The sequence below is a fragment of the Salvelinus alpinus genome, chromosome 7 (assembly GCF_045679555.1).
Source record: "Salvelinus alpinus chromosome 7, SLU_Salpinus.1, whole genome shotgun sequence".
Lineage (NCBI taxonomy): Eukaryota > Metazoa > Chordata > Actinopteri > Salmoniformes > Salmonidae > Salvelinus > Salvelinus alpinus.
This window is the reverse complement of record NC_092092.1, coordinates 22,622,006-22,646,153: the sequence shown is the minus strand read 5'-3', so window position 1 is coordinate 22,646,153 and position 24,148 is coordinate 22,622,006. Positions and strand designations below refer to the sequence as shown.

General features: G+C 42.7%; 2 protein-coding genes across 3 annotated transcripts in view; one reads left to right on the top strand and one right to left on the bottom strand.

The window, feature by feature from the left end:
• map3k21 (mitogen-activated protein kinase kinase kinase 21) overlaps positions 1–11,504 on the top strand; it is an 18,384-nt gene extending 6,880 nt beyond the window's left edge. Inside the window, exons 2-11 of one of the 2 annotated variants that reach the window (XM_071409444.1) lie at positions 548–728; positions 1,396–1,544; positions 1,952–2,127; positions 3,969–4,209; positions 4,713–4,829; positions 5,031–5,135; positions 5,739–5,889; positions 5,992–6,089; positions 6,200–6,973; positions 7,097–11,504. In XM_071409444.1, the coding sequence (XP_071265545.1) occupies positions 548–728; positions 1,396–1,544; positions 1,952–2,127; positions 3,969–4,209; positions 4,713–4,829; positions 5,031–5,135; positions 5,739–5,889; positions 5,992–6,089; positions 6,200–6,973; positions 7,097–7,491 (2,387 nt within the window). In that variant the 3' untranslated portion in view covers positions 7,492–11,504. The remainder of the gene's footprint in view (positions 1–547; positions 729–1,395; positions 1,545–1,951; positions 2,128–3,968; positions 4,210–4,712; positions 4,830–5,030; positions 5,136–5,738; positions 5,890–5,991; positions 6,090–6,199; positions 6,974–7,096) is intronic. The other variant, XM_071409445.1, reaches the window with a different exon arrangement.
• il22ra2 (interleukin 22 receptor, alpha 2) lies at positions 11,486–24,087 on the bottom strand. The gene is made up of 6 exons (XM_071409448.1): positions 15,282–24,087; positions 15,026–15,158; positions 14,393–14,571; positions 14,101–14,270; positions 13,248–13,422; positions 11,486–12,804 (listed from the first exon to the last, which is right to left on the bottom strand). Exons 1-5 carry the CDS (start codon positions 15,343–15,345, stop codon positions 13,261–13,263), a joined length of 708 nt encoding a protein of 235 aa, XP_071265549.1. The 5' UTR covers positions 15,346–24,087; the 3' UTR covers positions 11,486–12,804; positions 13,248–13,260.
• Between the last annotated feature and the right edge of the window lie 61 nt (positions 24,088–24,148).

Sequence of the window (24,148 nt, the reverse complement as noted above, 5' to 3'; positions counted from 1 at the left end):
TCTCTTTAATCAACAGGTGTCCAAACCTGGGGTGAATGCCAATGTTAATAGGTTCTTAATAAGTAGAGGGCGGCACACCTGCCAAAGTAAACAATGGCCTCCTTTCTTTAGCTAGGCCTATAGTTTGGGTACAGTATGTAATATCCATATTGTCTATATGTCCACGAGGAAGAATGACTTCTAAATTAGAGGAGTAGTAATCGGGTTTCACTGCATATTTATATTGTTTGAATCGCACAAAGTTCTTCATATTCACATCGTCTTTAAATAAAGCAAAAACTGCAGTCCTCTGAGAACACTTCATACTGTTTCTAGCCTATTCATTCAGTTAAAGGGTGGTGTGTTCGGTTTTGCCTTACAGACAGGTTCTGTAAGTATCAGTATAAAGAATGTTTAAGACCTGGGGACAGATTTATTATAATCCTGTCATCTTCCCCGTTGATCATAATGAAAAAGCTGCTTTTTAAAATTTGTTTTTACACCTAGAAGATATCCCATTGTATGTCGCCAAACCAACCCTCTCCTCTGTCCTCTACTTTTTACCTAGTTTTGTTGCTTGAAAAAATAGAGAACGATGACATTGGAAGGAAGACTTTGAAGATCACAGACTTTGGCCTAGCCAGAGAGTGGCACAACACCACCAAGATGAGTGCTGCTGGCACGTACTCATGGATGGCCCCCGAAGTCATCAAGTCCTCCCTCTTCTCCAAAGGCAGCGATGTCTGGAGGTAAAAAAAATAACAGCACGCTCCTTCTCTCTGTTCCAAACACAGTCAGACTGGAATCAATAGGGTTTTTAGGAAATTATGATTTGGAAAGGTGGCACCATGATACTCCTTTAATTTTAAGACATTTAGAGACATTTGTCCTGGCCTATTTCTGATAAGTGCTCTCCCGTGTTTCTACACCTGCATTGCTTGCTGTTTGGGGTTTTAGGCTGGGTTTCTGTACAGCACTTTGAGATATCAGCTGATGTAATATATATATATAAATTGATTTGATTTGTTATTTTGTTTAAACCAAAACTTTTTTATCAGATAACTTTATGTACATTCTGTACTACTACTATGTGCAGTATAGCCTACAGTAGCCCTGAACACCCTCCACTGGTTAATACAATCTGATGCATCAGGAGCTAACATTAATTTCATGAAAGATGATTACTGTAGGCTTGGTGCTTAATCTCAACAGGATCATTTGTGTTTGCACTGTACAGGTAAACAACATTTTACTGCCATTATTTAGTATTCAACATGTCCATTATTCAAGAACAAGTTCCTCTAAACAGCAGGTCTAAGCACATCAAGAAAGGTTTAGGCAATGTGAATTTGAGTGTTAAAATAGTGTTATAATATTAGGACATTGTACTCACTGTATCTGTGTTTTCTCTACTAGTTATGGGGTCCTGTTATGGGAGTTGCTGACAGGAGAGGTGCCTTACCGTGGGATTGATGGGCTGGCTGTGGCCTATGGTGTGGCTGTCAACAAGTTAACCCTCCCTATTCCATCCACCTGCCCAGAACCCTTCGCCAAGCTCATGGAAGGTGCTCTCACCAAGTCTGACCATCCATCTGCTGTTACCGTTCCTCAACCCATTTTTGAAGAACTCATGTTGCCTGAAGTACATTCATAGGATAATACACTCTCATTCCAGGACATTTGTGTGTGTATTTGGTCGCTGGTTCAAATGCCCAAGCCGACACTGGTGATAAATCTGCAGATGGGCCCTTGAGCAAGGCACTTAACCCTAATTTGCTCCAGGGCGCCGTACTACTATGGCTGACCCTGTAAAACAACCCATTTCACTGCACCTATACGGTTTATGTGACAATAAATCATATATATATATTTTCTTTTAAATAATAATTTGCATCACACAACTAGATATTGGTATTGATTTAGTTCCAGAACATTGATCCCAATCTTGGTTCCACATTGTTGTTTATCTCAGAGTGCTGGGAACAGGACCCCCACATCCGGCCGTCGTTTGCCTCCATCCTGGAGCAGCTGACAGCCATAGAGGAGGCGGTGATGGCCACTATGCCCCAAGACTCCTTCCACTCCATGCAGGAGGACTGGAGGGTGGAGATCCAGGAGATGTTTGACGAGCTCAGGACAAAAGAGAAGGTACAGGTGTAGGAGCTTAATTTGATCACTCTTTTGTTGCTGAGAATTTTCCTTCATCGCAGGAAATGCATAAGAGTTTCATGATTTACATAAATTCACTAAAAACCCACACTAACACACAATTATATTAACAGTATTGTACTTTGCATGTAGCAACATTATGGATTATACGTTCAGATCCTGTGCTACAGGATTATTTTGCTGTGACAATGTCGGTCAAATTAAGACCATACATCTGTAATAATAGCAAGTGTCACATCCCTCCCCGTATGCCTTCGTTCATTTGATCAGTGTAGGGGCATGTATTCTCAAACATAATGCAGTGATGTGAATGGTGAGAGGCATTATGTCAGCACTCAGGAAACAGTGAGAGATGTTGTGCAATGTATTTAGAATTTGACCTGTTTTATAATTTACTCATCCTTTGTTGCTTCATTAAGTAGGTAAGGTGTATAGCTCAAGTATAAACTGAGAAGTATAAGGTTAGAAGCGATTGGAAGGCAGCTGTGCAATAAACCTGTAGTTAAGGAAATGCTTTGATTTGAATGGTTAATTTCTGCGAGCGAGCTAATCGTGTCTAACAAAATAAGGTATTAGTGTTAATGGTTTTAAGTATTTCCCCTTAGTCCCTCTTATATCAAATGCACTCTCATGTAAATTCAGCTGAATTGTTAAGCAGCAAACTTGGCAAATTGCGAAATATGTCAAATCTCTCCCAGGGATTGTCTAGCATGTCAATTCTTCATGTTATTTCCCCATACGTTTCATTTCATTACCTCTAAAAGGTAACAGAAGCACAGACAGTCATACATTGTTCCTCCAGAGTGTGAGTTTCTACATTCCATTGTTAAAAGTTGCATATGATCTAAAACGCTTATCCATCTATATTTCTGAGGGACCATAAGTCTAAACCTACTGTAGGTATAATGAGGTTCAGCTTTCTTCTAAAACTTCAGTGACGTTTTTTGCCGGAAGTATATAGGGCTATTGTTTTTCAGTTATTTTTAACACATATTATTATATAGTTTTTCAACATCACAAGTTGCAACGTTGTTACACAACATAACTCAAATTTTCACTTCAGTGGGTTTGTAAAGCTGCTTTGCAGAAGTCATTCATTAAGGATTATTCCGTTTTATGAGAGGAACCTAAACAAAATCAAGAACATGAAATCCAAGTGCTGCCCTGCAGAGTAGATCAACTGATTTTGTTAACCCTACATTTGCAACCTAGTTGACAATCAAGAGTTGGCAGCCTCTTAGCCAGGCAGTCCAAGGCCTCTCTACCACTCTGTAGCTGTGCCTCAGCAACTGAGAGGCCCCCTTTAGCTTGTGGTCTTTGGCTTAGTCATCGCTTCCCCACACACCACAAGGTCTGCATAGCTCCATGAAGCCAGTTAGGATTTACAACCTGTGAGTGCTGGCCAGCCTCTCTTAAAAGAGCTCTCCTTCACTCAGGGCTCTGCTCCAGGGCACTGATCACTGCTCTGCTGGATGGTGTTTGGAGTTATTTGCAAAGGTAAATCTGTAAACAAGGAAGGTATTTGTGAATTATTTTTAGCACAAATGACAGAAGGGATAAGGATATAATGCCCTGTCTAGAACTTGTCGCTGTGGATCATTTTTCCAGTGTTTCCCCTATCATTGTATTGCAGAGGCGGGCACACCTGCCTATCGCTGTCCCTCCCTCCCCCTCCTTGGCTTCGATTGGTCTCAATTTATAATTTTGTTACTTTGGGCAAGTCGTGCACCCCACCGAATGCAAAATGTAGGGGGACAAAATATATTATACAGAGTTGTCTGTCATCTGACCCTCCTACATGTGTTCCTTCCTTCCTGTAGGAGCTGCGTTCGCGTGAGGAGGAGCTGACGCGTGCGGCGCTGCAGCAGAAGTCCCACGAGGAGCTGCTGAAGAGGAGGGAGCAGCAGCTGGCGGAGCGGGAGATCAATGTGCTGGAGAGGGAACTCAACATCCTCATCTTCCAGCTCAACAAGGACAAGCCCAACGTCAAGAAGAGGAAGGGCAAGTTCAAACGTAGCCGCCTCAAACTCAAGGACGGCAACCGCATCAGCCTGCCGTCAGGTGGGTGTTTCTGACTGTCTTTCTGTCTTGTCGAGATAGTCTGTCTTTAAGTCAATGTTATCTTCGAGTTGAGAAAAAAAGTTCAACAAATTTTACACCAATGGTAATCTCGGACACCCAGAACAAAAATGTTGCGTTATTTGGTCAAATGCTCAATTAGGTTCTCTCTTTCTCATAGATGTATGAGGTAAGATATTAACGAGACTAAAAAAGTCTCCACCCCCCTAAACGGAAACTCTCAGCCAAAAAAACATTCCACTTAAAATCAAAGCTTGAAATCCCGCCCCCACTTTAAGGACCACCTTCACCCAAATAATCTCAAAATAACCAGTGATGGAAAACCAAAGCACCGGAACTACGGTTGCTCGTTAGTCATCGCATCCCAGTCTTTTGACAGACATTACGATACCATTTATGTTGCGTAGTCTGTCCACTAGAGATTACACAAATGGTAAAAGCTAAACAAGTGACCAACCACCCTGGCCTGTGTCTCTGTTTTCTAGATTTCCAGCACAAGATCACGGTGCAGGCGTCACCCTCCATGGACAAGAGGAGGAGTCTGAACAGCTCCAGCCCCCCCAGCAGCCCCACACTCATACCCCGCCTCCGGGCCATCCAGTGTAAGTGCACCTCAGACAATCAATCCACATACTGCATTAACACAGGAACACGACAGACCTGGGTCAAATGCATAACAAAACAATGTAACTATCAAATAAAGTATTTTTATGTGTGCTTCATTGTGGCATAGCTGTTATGACTGGGTAAGCTTCCCTCTCCAAATGCTGATGTGGTTCTGCGTGAATGTTTTCTCCCTCTAGTGTGTGCCCGCATTGACAGTATCCGAAGGGGCAGTATGTATGTGTATCACCAGGATGTGGATATCACCAGCGAGTGCCAGCCCTCTACTGGGTTTAGGAAGAAAGGCAAGCAACTGTGGCATTGTTGGGATGTGGCCACTGTCTGCTGTGTGTGTGCACTGGCTAACGTGTTTCTCAACTGCTAAGGTTCTAACAACCAACTACCAGCTGCTGCCTGTGTGCTTCTGGCTACTAAGACAACTTGATGGACTATCATCATCGCTGATTTCAGAAAATGAACTTGGGGTTTATCCTCTGAAAAGCCCAGGGTGTTTCAGGGTTTTTACTACTACTGATAATAATATGGGTTTGCTTTGAAATGAAGAACACGTTGGGATGCGTCAGAGGCTGTTTGTAACCTGTAATGTTTATCACAGAAGTTTTTGTTGTTGTTTGCAACCCAACCTGTTCTTGAAATATTGACATCAAATACTGGGTCTTTTTGATTTCCTAACCCGTGTTTAGCTGCAGGGATTATATTTCTTATTGCGGTGAAGGTTGTCTTCTCAAATAATCCAGTCCTCTAATTGCTTAGCTACTCAGGTGTTTGAAGACTAATATATCTGCTGGTGGCCTGGACTCTCACTCTGGTGGCCTGGACAGAGATTTGTCACTGGGGCATTGGAGTACTCTGCCAGTTGTTGACTGATGTTTGCTGCTTCATCACAGTGACTCTGGACGAGAGCAACAGGACATGGGGACGAAGCACCATCTACAAGCCGGAGGAGTTTGATGATGTCAAGAAGGGGATTAAGAAGAAGGGGCGAACGTGGGGACCGAGCTCCGTTCAGACCAAGGAGCGGGGAAACTGTGCTGAAAGGTACAGGACATTAGTGTTTCTTTCCATCTCCATTCAGTATTTCTTCTGTCATCTTCATGGTGTCTGTGTGGGTTGTTTGATGAAATTGACTTGTCCTGGCAGAGTGAGGCCACTGTCTGATGGAAACAACCCCTGGTCCACCAGTCTGGTGAAGTCCCAGAAGTCAGTTCCATTGGCTGCGTTGTTTGCAGAGCAGCAAGGTGAGGAAAATCTGTTTTCTAATATAATCAGATACAACAATACCATTTCTTAGTCCTTGTCAAAAGCTTATCAATGACTATTTGTCTCTGTCCTCGTCCTTCATGTTTAGGGACCAATAAAGATGAGATATGCTCACCAGATAGCTCGGACAACAGCAAACCAAAGCAACTGAAGTTCCCCAATCAGGTGTACATCGATCTACCTCTGTGGAAGGATGAGCAGCAGCAGGGGGGTGAGGGGACGGCAGGAGGCTGCCCTGGGGAAGGCCTGGAGGATCCCAGCACCACCTCAGCCAGCTCCACCAGCACCACCCCCCAGCACACCCCCACCAACAGTCTGAAGAGGGCCTCAGCTCGCCGCCGGACAGATACCGTGCTCTACGTCTGTGCCTCGATGCTGGCCTCGGTGGGGCTGGGCTTCGACCTGCGTGACACGCTCAAGGCCCCACCGGGAGACGACCCTGAGCCCCAGCCCAGCGTGGAGAAGAAGAAGAAAGAGGGTCTGTTCCAGCGCGCCACACGCTTCCGCCGCAGCACCAGCCCCCCTGGTGGACGTTCCTCCCGCAAGGAGGAAGCAGCCTTATCCTTGTCGGCGGGCTCCCAAGGCCCTGTCAACCTCATCTCCATGTCCTCCATCTCAGAGTGCAACTCCACCAAGTGCCTCCTGCAGTCGGACGTGGAGGGGCCTGAGCCCATCCCTGTGAAGGAGGTAGACCCCAGAGCACAGCCCAACAGCGGCTCCCAGCCACAGGGTCCACAGGGGCCGGGCAGCAGGACTCAAGCTGAGGTCGAGCCCCTCCCCCAGCCTGCAGCCTCAGAGCAGACTCCGCCTCAGAGCATGGGCTCTAGCCTCCGAAGGAAGAACTCGTCCGTCGTTCAGGACAGTGAGTGAAAGTGACAGTCAGGACTGTATAATGCAGTAGTGTTCTTTAATGCTGTTCGGTGACACCACTGTACAACTGCGCCCTGAACTGTTGCAATGAAACTGACTTAATTTATTTCCACAGCTAATGGTACATCTGGCTGTCACACGACCTCGTCGGGACAGTCTTCCACCACGACCTCTCAGAAGAAGTCTGACAGGGAGGAGACCCCTGAGAAAGCAGCCAGTGGGGAGACTGTTGCTTCCAGACCCCGGCCTCTGTCCCTCCGGGGCAAACCCCACTCCTGGGGTCTCTTGAGGGGCCAAAACAAGAGCTACTCCCTGGGCCACTACTCTGGCGAGAAGAGCGCCAGGAGCCTCAACATCGTCCTCTCTTCCACTGAGGTCAAGATGGACTGCTCTCTGCTGGATATGGACACAGAGGGGCAGAAACGTGACTGCACCGTGCCCCTCTGCCGAATTCAGAGCAGCCCCAGTCGCCCTACCGTCTTCGAACTAGAGAAAAAGTTCTTGTCATAGCAGAAATAAGCTGCCTTATTACCAGGGTACCAGAGCACAATCTTTAACGTTTGAGTTGGATCAACAACTCTTATTTGACATTCCAGGGCATTCCACTGCCCTCATGTTTTTTTAAACTGAATGTGGGCCACTGCTGCTTGATGATACCTGTGCTTTTTCTTTATTTATATCTGTAATATTTTGCTAGGTAATTTAATATTGGGGGGAAAAACATATTTCAATAGCATCAGGTTGATTGAACAACGAAGGAACACGTTCCATTTTTTGTTCTTGCAAAAATGGCGCCATTTCTGCACACACACTGGTTTGGATCGTGGCATCAAGTTAGAAAATGATGCGTACTTTAAAATGTCAAACAATGTTCATCTGCTTTTGTCTATAAATATATTTTTCTCCAATTTGATTTAATGCTGGTTATTTTTTTTCTATTGATTTTGTTCATCGATTCTATTTTATAGATACCACAGTGTTTATTTTAGGACAAGTTCTGTCCAATGTCAGAGGTAATATTGAATGTCTTAGGCTTATCTTTGACTTCTGCCTGGAAGTCAACATGTGGCTCAACTGACAGATGTAGAGTAACCGTGCAACCAACAACACTGGAGATCCTAGTCTCAACACTGAAACACTAAACAAGGCCTGGTCAGCCACTACCTTACCACTATACGACTAGACAAGCGTTACAAACAACTGAACCAGTACCACTACTGTACAGACTATTCAGCATTATTCGCTGCTATGTTTTTTGTGGAATATGACCATTTGGCTCGAAACCAATTCACATGGGGGCTTAGTCTACCTAGCTTCCTGTGCAAACACTATTTTGAAGATCAAAGAAATGGTGATTGGATGGGGGGAAAGTATGAAGGTGTTTTATTTGGCTTATCATAAATGTATATTTTGTATGAATGGTTATCATTACAGTATTGATTATTTCACACCTTTGTTCATAAAGATAATGCCTAAAGATGGAATGACATTTTGAAAAAACATATTCCAATACTTGTTTGAGTAACAGATGCAGTATTCCTTAGCTTTTTGTTAATATGAAAATGATTGCTGATAGGAACTGCCTTCTTTTTGATGCACCTAGACTATACAAGTTGTTATCGTCTAAATATTCAGTCCCATGCACGTCATCAGTACCGAGCAACATGTAAAACTGTCCTGTAAATAGCCAATGTACAGTATTTTTGTTCGTCCCGTTATACTGTTTTCAAAGAATACTGAAAGTTAATCTCCTTTTGTAGTACTGTTTTAAATCAACATTCCTAATGGAACATCCCAGTCAGCTGTTGAAGTCAGTAGAACTGGAAGAATACCTTATTTAAAAAACAAAATGTAAACACTGCCTTTGAGATCACATTGTCATAGCTAGAGCATTTATGGGGTCCTTGCTATATCCTGACATGTTATGCCTGCCATTAATACAACAACTTTGATAAGGCTTTCTTTTTCATACTTTTTATTAGCATGGTGTTTGCTGTGCTTGGGAGAAGAACACTACAAGAGTTTGAGACGACAGACATTTACAGATCTTTAGTTATTTAATTTTTTTGAAACCTGTTTTATCACATTTTGTTCACAGAATCGCAGTGCTGTTTTATCCCCATGTTAACAATCACAGGCTTTAAGTAATACATCAGTTGACCTCAACCTTCTTTTATACTTGAACCACTTCAAGAATGGCTGTTTAGCATGATAGGTCTTTCAACCAGCATGAATCCTCAGAAACCCCCCACGTTCTTTCTGGAAATGTAAATCAATGCAAGACGACCATACTAAACAAATCTGAATGCATACCTTCAGAAAGTATTTACACCCCTCGACTTTTTCAAAATGTTTAGTCAATTTAAAATGGGTTCAATTGAGATTGTGTCACTACACCCAATACCATGTTTTTTTAGAAATGTTTACAAATTTAAAAGGAAATGCTGAAATATCTTGATTCAACCCCTTTTATGGCAAGCCTAAATAAGTTCAGGAGTAAGTTGCATGTGTGCAATAGTATTTAACAAGATTTTTGAATGACTACCTCATCTCTGTACCCCACACATACAGATAATTGTAAGGTCCCTCAGTCGAGCAGTGAATTTCAAACACAGATTCAACCACAAAGACCAGAGGTTTTCCAATGCCTTGCAAAGAAGGGCACTTATTGGTAGACAGGTTAAAAATATTTTAAAAATACATTAAATATCTGTTTGAGCATGGTGAAGTTATTACACTTTGGATGGTGTATCAAAACACACAATCACTACAAAGATACAGGCATCCTTCCTAACTCAAGTTGCTGGTGAGGAAGGAAACCGCTCAGGGATTTCACCATGATAGGAGAAAACAGGATGGATCAACAACATTGTAGTTACTCCACATTAGTAACCTAAATGACAAAGTGAAAAGAAAGCATGTACAGAAAGAGAGAAAAAAAAATAGAAAACATGCATCCTGTTTGCAATAAGGCACTAAAGTAAAACTGCAAAAAATGTGGCAAAGGAATTAAACTTTGTCCTGAATACAAAGCGTTGTTTTTGGGAAAATCCAACATCGCTGAGTACTACTCTTCATATTTTCAAACGGTGGTGGCTGCATCATGTTATGAATATGCTTGGCAAAACTTGAACATGACTATCAAGCAATGATCAACAATCAACTTGACAAGAGCTTAAATAATTGTTTTAATAATAATAATGTGCAAATATTGTACAATCCAGGTGTGAAAAGCGCTTAAAGACTTACCCAGGAAGACTCACAGCTGTAATCTCTGCCAAAAGGTGATAAGTCAGGGGTGTGAATACTTATGTAAATCAGATATTTCTGTATAAGGTATTGTGTGTAAATGTGTGACTGTTATCAAAACGTCACACCAGGGTAAGCCTACACAGCCCTTATTTGAAGTGTTTCTAAAATCCCCTATGGGAAAAATGAATGGTGGAAAAACGATTGAAACCATTTCCCTGTTTAACCGCTAGGTTTTATGGGTATCTATGACTCATACTGTGGTACTCTATAGCAGGGTTTCCCAAACTCGGTCCTGAGGATCAGCTGTGTAGTGCTGGTGGGGGGGGGGGGGGGGGCGACTTTGGGAAACCCTGAGATAGAGGTGAATGAGCTCTGCTGTTGATCCGCAGACTCTGTGTTGACGAGGGAGAAAACAACCTACCGTCTCCTATGTTCCCAACACTTTCACCAAAGCTCAAAGTCGCTCACACTCCATGAGACAGATTTTTGATACTGTATTTTTAAATCAGCCGTTTGGTTTGTGAAATTATGTAAAAGTAAAATTGACAAATGTATTTTATTAAAAAAGAAAGTTGATTTGTTATGTAGTATCCATGTACATACTTTTATTTGTGACCTAGTGTATGTATTCTAGTTATTTCCAGAATGAATCATCTATTGTGTTTTAAAGAAGTTTATCCCAAGAAATTGAATACATTGTAATAGATTTTTTTCCTTCATAGATAAGGTTAAATCTGTAAAATATGAAAATGTATGATTTGTAAAAACAAAAAATCCTATTATACATGTATTATACACACATTTGATGGTTATATGGTTATCAAAAACCAGTCTGAAAACATATTGCCATTCTGTTACAATTCAAAACAAAGTCAGAGCATAATAGTGAGAGTAATTTTATTCAGGGTTAAAACTGTTGCTGCATGCGTAAGACTGAATAATGAAATGTGAAATATATGATTCTGTCCCATGTCATGCTCCATACAGGTTGGTGGAAACAGAACAAATCTATAGTGATATGATGTTAAAGATACAGTATGAGGTAGGATGCATTCATAAAGAGCGATCAAATGGACTGTCGATCTTACACAAAAGGATTTGTTGTACGATCTGAAATTGCAATTTATGAATTGTAGATTTGAATTGTTGTCTGAGATGACTGTAGTATAAGATAAGCAATTATTGTTCATATTTGTTTTGAATTATTAGTGTCCCTTGTGTAAATCAACCTCAATAAAGATATCCGCAAGGATATGTTTGTCAAAGCAAAATGAGTAGGTTTTATTTGCATTTGAATACAGACAGTGTAATGAGTCATTTAGCAGACACTTATCCAGAGCAACTTACAGTCAGTGCATTCAAGTAAAGTAGGTAAGACAACCACATATCACAGTCATTGCAAATAAAGCAGCTTTCTGCAAAACCAGTGCTAGTAAAACTGATTCATTATTTGAATTATTGATTCATTTCATTCATTGATTACATGTCAATGTAATCTGGAGACTGTAATTTACTGGGATTCTATGGCTGTTTACAGGCAGCCCAATTCTGATCTTTGTTCCCCATTATTGGTCTTTTGACCAGTCACGTCAGATATTTTTCTGAGCTGATCTGATTGGTCAAAAGACCAATTAGTGAAAAAAATATCAGAATTGGGCTGCCTGTGTAAATGCAGCCTTAGCAATTCTATAGGAGACGGTAGGTTATTTTGTTCCTCGTCAACACAGACTGCAGAGCAACAGCAGAGCTCCTTCACATCTATCTTACAGTGCAACCCCACCACAACTACACAAGGATAGGAATGATTGTGCTTTATCAATATCACCCATTAGCATAGTGTGGCGGCAAGTAGCCTAGCGGTTAAGAGCGTTGGGCCAGGTTGCTGATTCAAATTCCAGAGCCAGCAAGGTGGACAAATCTGCCATTCTGCCCTTGAGCAAGGCAGTTAACCCCCAACAACAACTGCTCCCGTGGACATTGATTAAGGCAGCCCCCCGCACCTCTCTGATTCAGAGGGGCTGGGTTAAATGCGTAAGACACATTTTGGCTGAATGCATTCAGTTGTGCAACTGACTAGGTATCCCCTTTCCACTTAATATGCAACAGGCAAGTGGGATATTTTGTCCTCCCAAAGTTTAAAGTTTTTGGTAAAAAAAAATAATACTTTCAAAATCACCAAGAATTCATCTAAAAATGAGTTTGATTTAGGAAATCTAATTTTGGGCTTAGTTGTGGTCAATTTGCAGCGTACAAATTATTATAATTGTGTTCCAACCCCTCCAACCATCCACTCTGACACTCTAGTTACCTACCCCTGCTATATGTGTGGTAATTTAATTATTGATGACATATCACAATGTTTAATTGTTTGGTGTCTACTCATTGTTTTACGTACAACATTTGTCAACAAAGTTATCGATGAAAGAAATGTGAAGGATCATCCCTGTGCATCCCTGTGCAGTACCTGAGGTAATAGTGGATAAATCAGTGTATACTTCCAGTGAGGTTTGATTGTCACAGTATCATGTTGAGTTTCCGGTTTGGCAGAGAAATCCAGGGCTACATTTTCCCCTGCAGGAGGAAATAAAAAGAGGAGAGAAACTTAAGTCTCTCAAAGCTAAAACCAAAAACAAATCTGAGTAACTTTGCACATGCCAATAATCTAAAAATACAGAACAAGGACGTTTTTTACTCAAAGGGAAGATTTGACAAAGCAAATGTAATCCCAAGGCACAAGTCACTACTCGCCCCATATGAATATCTCTCTAGGGAGAGATTTCTCTCTCCCAGATGACGGTAATACATATCCCCTCATTTTGTCATCTTTTGTCCTGGCCGACAGCCTGTTTTGAACAGCCTTTCTCCCCTGACTCCCTGGGGTCAACACTGAGAGTGTACAACAGGTCTACACTTTAGGCTACCAACAAAGGCCAGACTCGGATGCTAGCCTAAGCTGGCTGTCTCAGGTGTTGCCTGCTCCCAAGGCGCAAAGTGCTGGGTAACGTAAGGCATACCTGGGGGAAGACATTAGATCCTGGCCCTCAGTGTGGTGATGCAGGCCCTAGGGCTCCGGGTGCTTCTACGGTCCAGCAGGTGCAAGCGACTCTCGGCCGTCAGGCAGTAGGTGGTCCCGGGGCTTAGATCTGAGATCAGGAGCTGTTTGACACAGCCCTCCATTTCAAATGTTTCCTTCACAAGGATTAGTCAGAGAATAGGCTTAGACAGAAGACTTCTGAATCACTTGGCAGCACTCATCAAGTAAAAAGCTTGAAGGATTCTGTGAACCTCAACTATTTCAGTAGTTTATAACTATTCTGTGACCATTTTGTCTCAAGTCTTAAGCTCCCTTTATACCTGATGTTAACATGCAACCGTTGTCCTGATCATGTCCACATTCTGATCGTGCCCACATTTTTAGACAGGTATAGACGATTAAAAGACATTGTGATCAGATCTTTCTGACCACCTCTGGAGGAAGTTATTTGTATCTGGATATCTTAAGAGTGTAAATAGATCTGGATGGTCAAACTATTTAAATCATCATTATACCGCCCTGTAAAATAATTGACAGGTGGCACCACTGACTTGTGAATTCATATTACTTTTGGAATAATATCTGTGAAATAATTTGCAGACACAGAGGGACAATGACATCTGGTTACAATGCAGACAGTGGACAGATAAGAGACACCTTTAAATTACCAAGTGTAGACGCAACAAACCTTGATAAGAAAGTGATTGGATCATCTCAATCAGATCCCCAAAAACACGTTAGCGCAAGGTATAAACTGGGCGTTTGAGTTAGTTGGAAAATTCCATTGTTAATTAAGGACAATTTACTAATTATAAATAATATAAGCTAGTTACCTCATCAACATCACTCTGCATGAGGTGTATAGTAAATGACATTCTTTGCAGCCTCCTCACACTGATCCAGCTGCCATTAGGTCTCCTGTTTGGAGAGCGTGGAGGCTTGAGCCGGACCACAATGCCTTTCTCCGTCACATGAAGTTTCATAGTCGGTGGGCTGACAGAGGCTGCAAGATACAGAGGCCAAACCACGCTGTCTAGTAACGACAGCTCTGAAATTGTAAATCCTTGTTTGCATAAAACACTTCTGATTACCCATTTACCATTGATAGTAATGAGAAGCACTTACTCTCCCACTTGGGGTTGAATCTGGCGGATAGGACCCATGGTGATTGGGTCCCTGAGTGGGCTGCATGGACCCTGGCGTAGTACCATTCTCTGGGGTCGGATGTCTCCTTGCTCAGGTCACAGAGCAGCCGGCTGATGCCATGGCACTCCTTTGCATTGGTCCACTGCTTCTCCCCATATCTGAGGTGGGGAGAAATTAAAGGAATAATCTGAGCCTGTATTCATAAAGCGTCTCAGAGTAGCAACCCCCCCGGTCCATATAATCTTATTAGTTATGATCCATAAAACAAAACGTATCCTAGATCAGCACCCCTACTCTGACACGCTTTACAAATACAGGCCCAGAAATATAAACAAAGTAGGATAGGTGCATGTCTCTTCTTGATATATGTACATTTTTTCACCTGTGTTTAACTTGTTGTAAAATGTACAGTTTTTATAAGAAAATATACTGAAAAGTATTTCTAATTTGTTTGAACAGAAAATTAAACAACTCCTGAATTGCAATCACCACATGCCTAGCTCATTGTCCTACATGATTTTGAGCTATAGGATGATATAGTAAACATATGTGTTCATATAGTAGCCTGTGTCAGATTCACAAAGCTTTGACTCAAACAGTTTTGATACTCACACTTTCCACTGGACAAAGTATTGTTGGTCGTTGGTGGAGTTGGCATGTTGCTTCCAATGCAAGACATTTCTGTAGTCTAGGGAGTGGAATTTCACCTCCTGTGGGGCGAAGACATCTAGAGGATATTCTTTGCCTGAAATGGAGACCAGTATCATAAAGCAAGACATTTTCTCCTAACTGGAAGAGATACACATTGCAGGCATTCGATATTATAACCATGCACATGCATCATGTTGAATATTAAGACGGGACTTACTCTCTGAGCAGCGACTGAGGGAGCTGTAGCACAGCAGTAGAGTGGGGATCAGGAGGGATGCCATGTTAGCTGTAGCGCGGTATTATGACATAGATCTGGTTCAGCTCTGTGCCCTTTTTAACCAACCATAGTTCCCTTTTTTTAACTTGTCTGTGACATTTTCCATGTAATATAGGTGATATGAAGGTATTATGACAGAGATCTGGCTCAACTCAGTGCCATTTTTAACTATACCTCTCATGGAAGTTAAAAGAGGGAACAAAGGTTTGTGACGACACGGCACATATGGTAATATAGATAAACAAGCAGAAAATTGTAAAGGCAACAAACGTACATTTACTTTGTAGATAATATTTTGGTTTAACACTTGTGAAGATGGATAGAGAAAAAAAACTTTGTGCCAATATCAAATGTGCAATATTAACATCTGTACCTGCTACTGGACTATATATACACACACACACACACACACACACACACACACAACTGCACTGTCAGATAATAAATTAATTGAATTATGCAAATGGTGGCATAAAGGTATATGTGAAGTTAGTTATGATATTTATTAGGACCAATGTGTGTGGGCAAATCACACCTTTGCACGAAAACAAGATAATATTATGCTGGCATGAATACTAACATGTGCTAGTGTAGAGGTGTAAAGCAGTGTCATGGGTTCAGGTGTGTGGGTGGATGTTGGCTTGAGGTGTGTGTGGGGTATTGTATGAATAGGCATCTGGAACACAGGGTCTGGAACAGATAAAAAGCTGACCTTTACCATACTTCCTCAATTCAAACTTACTTCAACTTTGTAGTAATGGCCATTTATGGCAATTTGTTCATACCTGTGACAAAGCATAAATGAATAAACCCCAATGACCTTAAGAGTCAAATTAGGCTTTGCAGTTGATCAAAACGTACTACCTATTGCATTTAGAAAGTGCATTATCGTAAGCAATACAAATGATCCTACGTAGAATATCGTATGATTCACTTTATATAAATAAAAGTACAGTATATTCTATGCCATTTTGTTCTATACTAAACAAAAATAAACACAACATGCAATAATTTCAAAGATTTTACTGAGTTACATGTTCATAGAAGGAAATCCGTCAATTTAAATAAATTCATTAGGCCCTAATCTATGGATTTCACATGACTGGTAATACAGATATGGATCTGTTGGTCACAGATTGCTTAAAAATAAAGGTAAGGGGGTGGATCAGAAAACCAGTCAGTATCTGGTGTGACCACCATTTGCCTCATGCAGCGCAACACTTTGAGTTGATCAGGCTGTTGATAGTGGCCTGTCGAATGTTGTCCCACTCCTCTTCAATGGCTATACGAAGTTGCTGGATTTTTGCAGGGAACTGGAACACGCTGTCGTACACATCGATCCAGAGCATTCCAAACAGGCTCAATGGGTGACATGTCTGGTGAGTATGCAGGCCATGGAAGAACTAGGACATTTTCAGCTTCCAGGAATTGTATACAGATCCTTGTGACATGGGGCTGTGTATTATCATGTTGAAACATGAGGTGATGGTGGTGGATGAATGGCACGACAACGTGCCTCAGGATCTCATCACGGTATTTCTATGCATTCAAACTGCCATAGATAAAATGCAATTGTGTTTGTTGTCCGTAGCGTATAACTGCCCATACCATAACCCCACCGTCACCATGTTGACATCAGAAAACTGCTCGCCCACACAAAGCCATACATGTTGTCTGCAATCTGCCCGGTACAGTTGAAACCGGGATTCATCCGTGAAGAGTGCACTTCTCCAGAGTGCCTGAGGCCATCGAAGGTGAGCATTTGCCCACTGAAGTCGGTTACGACGCCAAACTGAAGTCAGGTCAAGACCCTGGTGAGGACAACGAGCATGCAGATAAGCTTCCCTGAGACGGTTTCGGACAGTTTGTGTAAAAATTATTTGGTTGTGCAAACCCAGCTTCATCAGCTGTCCGGGAGGTTGGTCTCAGACGATCCCGCAGGTGAAGAAGTCAGATGTGGAGGTCCTTGGCTGGCGTGGTTACACATGGTCTGAGGTTGTCAGGCCGGTTGGACATAGTGCCAAATTCTCTAAAACGACGGCGGCTTATGGTAGAGAAATGGACATTCAATTCTATAGCAAGAGCTTGGTGGACATTCCTGCAGTCAGCATGCCAATTGCATGCCCCCTCAAACTTGAGACCGTGGCATTGTGTTGTGTGACAAAACTACACATTTTAGAGTGACCTTTTATTGTGTCCAGTACAAGGTGCACCTGTGTAATGATCATGCTATTTAATCAGCTTCTTGATAAGCCACACCTGTCAGATGGATGGATTATGTTGGCAAAGGAGAAATGCTCACTAACAGGGATGTAAACACATTTGTGCACAACATATGGAACATTTCTGGGATATTTTATTTTAGCTCAAGAAACCAACACTTTACATATTACGTTTATATTTTTGTTCAGTATATTTTATGAATATCCTTGTGTGAAAACAACAGTAATTTAGAAGTTTTCTCAAGAAGAAGCAAATCATGTGCAGGCATACAAAAGAGTTAAGAAGAGTGTTTTTGTTAAAGTATCCTGACAACCTTTGACGTGGTTGCCTTGGAGCCATTTTGGGGCATCCCCAGCTGTTCTATCCCATCACTGTTTCACGGCGGCCCTCCTTTCTCCTCCTATTGATTTACACCTGCTCCCCGTGAGAGCCAGGCTTTTGTAATGGCCCTGAGGCTCCCACTTCACATACATTCTCAGAGCTAGAACAATGGGAATATCTGATTTACTTTTCACTGGTAGTAATTAAAAGCAGAGGAATTGTCTCCTCTTACTGGAAACTAGTCTAGGGGCCTCTTCCTGATGCACAGTCTGCCCATGCCATTTAGAGGAACGAGCGGGTAGTGATTACTTAAAATGTCAACCGAAGGCAAACAGACATCCGGCGTTTCTTCCTTATTTAGTAGTAGTAGTACCTTTGTGAGGTAGCATTTCAATAACAGCAGTTGAGCTCTTTCCTGTTTCCTGCTCCACTATTCATTCAATACTATTTGTTTGGCTTTGCTGAAATATCTACTTCCCTTCCTCTATGGTAGAATTTCATTGACATTAAATAGAATTTCATTGACATGAAAATGTCCTTCAGACATCCCTGCAAGCATAACAATGTTTACTCTTTCAAATCTGTATTTAATATCGTAGTAATTACAATAATCAATTTAATTTGCTTTTATTATATACACACACACACAGTATATACAGTGGGGAGAACAAGTATTTGATTTCGCAGGTTTTCCTACTTACAAAGCATGTAGAGGTCTGTCATTTTTTATCATAGGTACACTTCAACTGTGAGAGACGGAATCTAAAACAAAAATCCAGAAAATCACATTGTATGATTTTTAAGTAATTCATTTGCATTTTATTGCATGACATAAGTATTTGATCACCTACCAACCAGTAAGAATTCCAGCTCTCACAGACCTGTTAGTTTTTCTTTAAGAAGCCCTCCTGTTCTCCACTCATTACCTGTATTAACTGCACCTGTCCACACACTCAATCAAACAGACTCCAACCTCTCCACAATGGCCAAGACCAGAGAGCTGTGTAAGGACATCAGGGATATAATTGTAGACCTGCACAAGGCTGGGATGGGCTACAGGACAATAGGCAAGCAGCTTGGTGAGAAGGCAACAACTGTTGGCGCAATTATTAGAAAATGGAAGAAGTTCAAGATGACGGTCAATCACCCATGGTCTGGGGCTCCATGCAAGATCTCACCTCGTGGGGCATCAATGATCATGAGGAAGGTGAGGGATCAGCCCAGAACTACACGGCAGGACCTGGTCAATGACCTGAAGAGAGCTGGGACTACAGTCTCAAAGAAAACCATTAGTAACACACTACGCCGTCATGGATTAAAATCGCAAGGTCCCCCTGCTCAAGCCAGCGCATGTCCAGGCCTGCCTGAAGTTTGCCAATGACCATCTGGATGATCCAGAGGAGGAATGGGAGAAGGTCATGTGGTCTGATGAGACAAAAATAGAGCTTTTTTGGTCTAAACTCCACTCGCCGTGTTTGGAGGAAGAAGAAGGATGAGTACAACCCCAAGAACACCATCCCAACCGTGAAGCATGGAGGTGGAAACATCATTCTTTGGGGATGCTTTTCTGCAAAGGCGACAGAACGACTGCACCGTATTCAGGGGAGGATGGATGGGGCCATGTATCGCGAGATCTTGGCCAACAACCTCCTTCCCTCAGTAAGAGCATTGAAGATGGGTCGTGGCTGGGTCTTCCAGCATGACAACGACCCGAAACACACAGCCAGGGCAACTAAGGAGTGGCTCCGTAAGAAGCATCTCAAGGTCCTAGAGTGGCCTAGCCAGTCTCCAGACCTGAATCCAATAGAAAATCTTTGGAGGGAGCTGAAAGTCCGTATTGCCCAGCGACAGCCCCGAAACCTGAAGGATCTGGAGAAGGTCTGTATGGAGGAGTGGGCCAAAATCCCTGCTGCAGTGTGTGCAAACCTGGTCAAGAACTACAGGAAACGTATGATCTCTGTAATTGCAAACAAAGGTTTCTGTACCAAATATTAAGTTCTGCTTTTCTGATGTATCAAATACTTATGTCATGCAATAAAATGCAATTTAATTACTTAATCATACACTACAGTTGAAGTGTACCTATGATAAAAATTACAGACCTCTACATGCTTTGTAAGTAGGAAAACCTGCGAAATCGGCAATGTATCAAATACTTGTTCTCCCCACTGTATATACTATACAGTGCATTCAGAAACTATTCAGACCCCTTCAATTTTCTCCACATTTTGTTACGGTACAGCCTTTTTCTAAAATGGATTCAATTATTTTTCCCCCTCATCAATCTACACACAATACCCTATAATGATTGTGTTGAGGCACAGATCTGGGGAAGGGTACAAAAAAAATTCTGTAGCATTGAAGATCCCCAAGAACACAATGGCCTCCATCATTCTTAAATGGAAGAAGTTTGGAACCACCAAATACTCTTCCTAGAGCTGGCCGCCCGGCCAAACTGAGTAATTGGGGAAGAAGGGCCTTGGTCAGGGAGGTGACCAAGAACCCGATGGTCACTCTGACAGAGCTTCAGAGTTCCTCTGTGGAGACAGGAGAACCTTCCAAAAGGACAACCATCTCTGCAGCACTCCCCCAATCAGGCCTTTATGGTAGAGTGGCCAGACGGAAGCCTCTCCTCAGTAAAAGGCACATGACAGCCCGCTTGGAGTTTGCCAAAAGGCACCTAAAGTACTATCAGGCCATGAGAAACAAGACTCTCTGGTCTGATGAAACCCAGATTGAACTCTTTGGCCTGAATGCCAAGCGTCACGTCTGGAGGAAACCTGGCACCATCCCTACGGTGAAGCATGGTGGTGGCAGCATCATGCTGTGGGGATGTTTTTCAGTGGCAGGGACTGGGAGACTAGTCAGGATCGAAGGAAAGATGAAGGGAGCAAAGTACAGAGAGATCCTTGATGAAAACCTGCTCCAGAGCACTCAGGACCTCAGACTAATGACCCTAAGCACACAGCCAAGACAACGCAGGAATGGATTAGGGACAAGTCTTTGAATGCCAGAGCCCAAACTTGAACCCTATCGAACATCTCTGTTGAGACCTGAAAATAGCTGTGCAGCGATGCTCCCCATCCAACCTGACAGAGCTTTGGAGGATCTGCAGAGAAGGGAGAAACTCCCCAAATACAGGTGTTCCAAGCTTGTAGCGTCATACCCAAGAAGTCTCGAGGCTTAATCGCTGCAAAAGGTGCTTCAACAAAGAACTGAGTACTTATGCAAATGTATTACTTCATTTTTTTTTTTTTTATCAAATTACAAAAATGTCTAAAATCTTGTTTTTCCTTTGTCATTATGGGGTATTGTGTGTAGATTGATGGGGGGAACTATTTAATTTTAGAGAAAGGCTGTAATGTAACAAAATGTGTGAAAAATCAAGGGGTCTGAATACTTTCCGAATGCACTTGTAACAGTATAACTTTATGGCGTCCCCTCGCCCCGACCTCGGGCGCAAACCAGGGACCCTCTGCACACATCAACAACAGTCACCCACGAAGCATCGTTACCCATCGCTCCACAAAAGCCGCGGCCCTTGCAGAGCAAGGGGAACCACTACTTCAAGTCTCAGAGCAAGCGACGTCACCGACTGAAACGCTGCTAGCGCGCACCACCGCTACCTAGCTAGCCATTTCACATCGGTTACACACTGTATATTTATTATTGTTAACTCAGCAAAAAAAGAAACATCCTGTCACTGTCAACTGCATTTATTTTCAGCAAATATGCGTAAATATTTGTATGAACATAAGAGTCAACAACTGAGACATAAACTGAACAAGTTCCACAGACATGTGACTAACAGAAATTGAATAAATGTGTCCCTGAACAAAGGGGGGAGGTCAAAATCAAAGTAACAGTCAGTATCTGGTGTGGCCACCAGATGCATTAAGTATTACACCAGATTTGCCAGTTCCAGCTATGAGATGTTACCTCACTCTTCCACCAAGGCACCTGGACATTTCTGGGGGGGGGAAATGGCCCTAGCCCTCACCCTCCGATCCAACAGGTCCCAGACGTGCTCAATGGGATTGAGATCCAGGCTCTTCGCTGGCCATGGCAGAACACTGACATTCCTGTCTTCCGGGAAATCACGCATAGAACGAGCAGTATGGCTGGTGGCATTGTCATGCTGGAGGGTCATGTCAGGATGAGCCTGCAGGAAGGGTACCACATGAGGGAGGAGGATGCCTTCCATGTAACGCACAGCGTTGAGATTGCCTGCAATGACAACAAGCTCAGTCCGATGATGCTGTGACACACCGCCCCAGACCATGACGGACCCTCCACCTCCAAATCGATCCCGATCCAGAGTACAGGCCTCGGTGTAACGCTCATTCCTTCAACGATAAATGCGAATCCGACCATCATCCCTGGTGAGACATAACCGCAGCTCGTCAGTGAAGAGCACTTTTTGCCAGTCCTGTCTGGTCCAGCGACGGTAGGTTTGTGCCCATAGGCGACGTTGTTGCCGGTGATGTCTGGTGAGTACCTGCCTTACAACAGGCCTACAACAAGCCCTCAGTCCAGCCTCGCTCAGCCTATTGCGGACAGTCTGAGCACTGATGGAGGGATTGTGCGTTCCTGGTGTAGCTCGGGCAGTTGTTGCCATCCTGTACCTGTCCCGCTGGTGTGATGTTCAGATGTACCGATCCTGTGCAGGTGTTGTTACACGCGGTCTGCCACGTCGAGGACGATCAGCTGTCCATCCTGTCTCACTTTAGCGCCGTCTTAGGCGTGTCACAGTACGAACTAGAGGTCGACCGATTACGATTTTTCAACGGCAATACCGATTATTGGAGGACCAAAAAAGCAGATACAGATTAATCGGCCGATTATTTTTTACATTTATTTATTTGTAATAATGACAATTACAACAATACTGAATGAACACTTATTTTAAGTTAAATATAATACATCAATAAAATCAATTTAGCCTCAAATAAATAATGAAACCTGTTCAATTTGGTTTAAATAATGCAAAAACAAAGTGTTGGAGAAGAAAGTAAAAGTGCAATATGTGCCATGTAAAAAAGCTAACGTTTAAGTTCCTTGCTCAGAACATGAGAACATATGAAAGCTGGTGGTTCCTTTTAACACGAGTCTTCAATATTCCCAGGTAAGAAGTTTTAGGTTGTAGTTATTATAGGACTATTTCTCTCTATACCATTTGTATTTCATATACCTTTGACTATTGGATGTTCTTATAGGCACTATAGTATTGCCAGTGTAACAGTGTAGCTTCTGTCCCTCTCCTCGCCCCTACCTGGGCTCGAACCAGGGACACATCGACAACACCCACCCTCGAAGCATCGTTACCTATTGCTCCACAAAAGTCGTGGCCCTTGCAGAGCAAGGGGAACAACTACTTCAAGGTCTCAGAGCGAGTGACGTCATCGATTGAAACGCTATTAGCGCGCACCCCGCTAACTAGCTAGCCTTTTCACATCGGTTACACCAGCCTAATCTCGGGAGTTGATAGGCTTGAAGTCATAAACAGCTCAATGCTTGAAGCACAGCGAAGAGCTGCTGGCAAATGCACAAAAGTGATGTTTGAATGAATGCTTACGAGCCTTCTGCTGCCTACCAAAAATCATCACCCGTTTGGCGAAGTAGGCTGTGATCCAATGATAAATTAACAGGCACCGCATCGATTATATGCAACGCAGGACAAGCTAGATAAACTAGTAATATCATCAACCATGTGTAGTTAACTAGTGATTACGTTAAGATTGATTGTTTTTTATAAGATAAGTTTAATGCTAGCTAGCAACTTACCTTGGCTTCTTGCTGCACTCGCGTAACAGGTAGTCAGCCTGCCATGCAGTCTCCTCGTGGAGTGCAATGTAATCGGCCACAATCGGTGTCCAAAAATGCCGATTACCGATTGTTATGAAAACTTGAAATCGCCCCTAATTAAAATCGGCCATTCCGATTAAATCGGTCGACCTCTAGTATGGACATTGCAATTTAATGCCCTGGCCACATCTGCAGTCCTCATGCCTCCTTGCAGCATGCCTAAGGCACGTTCACGCAAATGAGCAGGGACCCTGGGCATCTTTCTTTTGGTGTTTTTCAGAGTCAGTAGAAAGGCCACTTTAGTGTCCTAAGTTTTCATAACTGTGACCTTAATTGCCTACAGTCTGTAAGTTGTTAGTGTCTTAACGACCGTTCCACAGGTGCATGTTCATGAATTGTTTATGGTTCATTGAACAAGCATGGGAAACAGTGTTTAAACCCTTTACAATGAAGATCTG

Coding starts and splice junctions, on each gene's coding strand:
- il22ra2 (XM_071409448.1), bottom strand. CDS start 15,345: ATGGCATCCCTCCTGATCCCCACTCTACTGCTGTGCTACAGCTCCCTC. Junction 15,159..15,281: donor CCTCAGTCGCTGCTCAGAGA/GTAAGTCCCGTC, acceptor TCTCCATTTCAG/GCAAAGAATATCCTCTAGAT. Junction 14,572..15,025: donor TACTTTGTCCAGTGGAAAGT/GTGAGTATCAAA, acceptor TCCCCACCTCAG/ATATGGGGAGAAGCAGTGGA.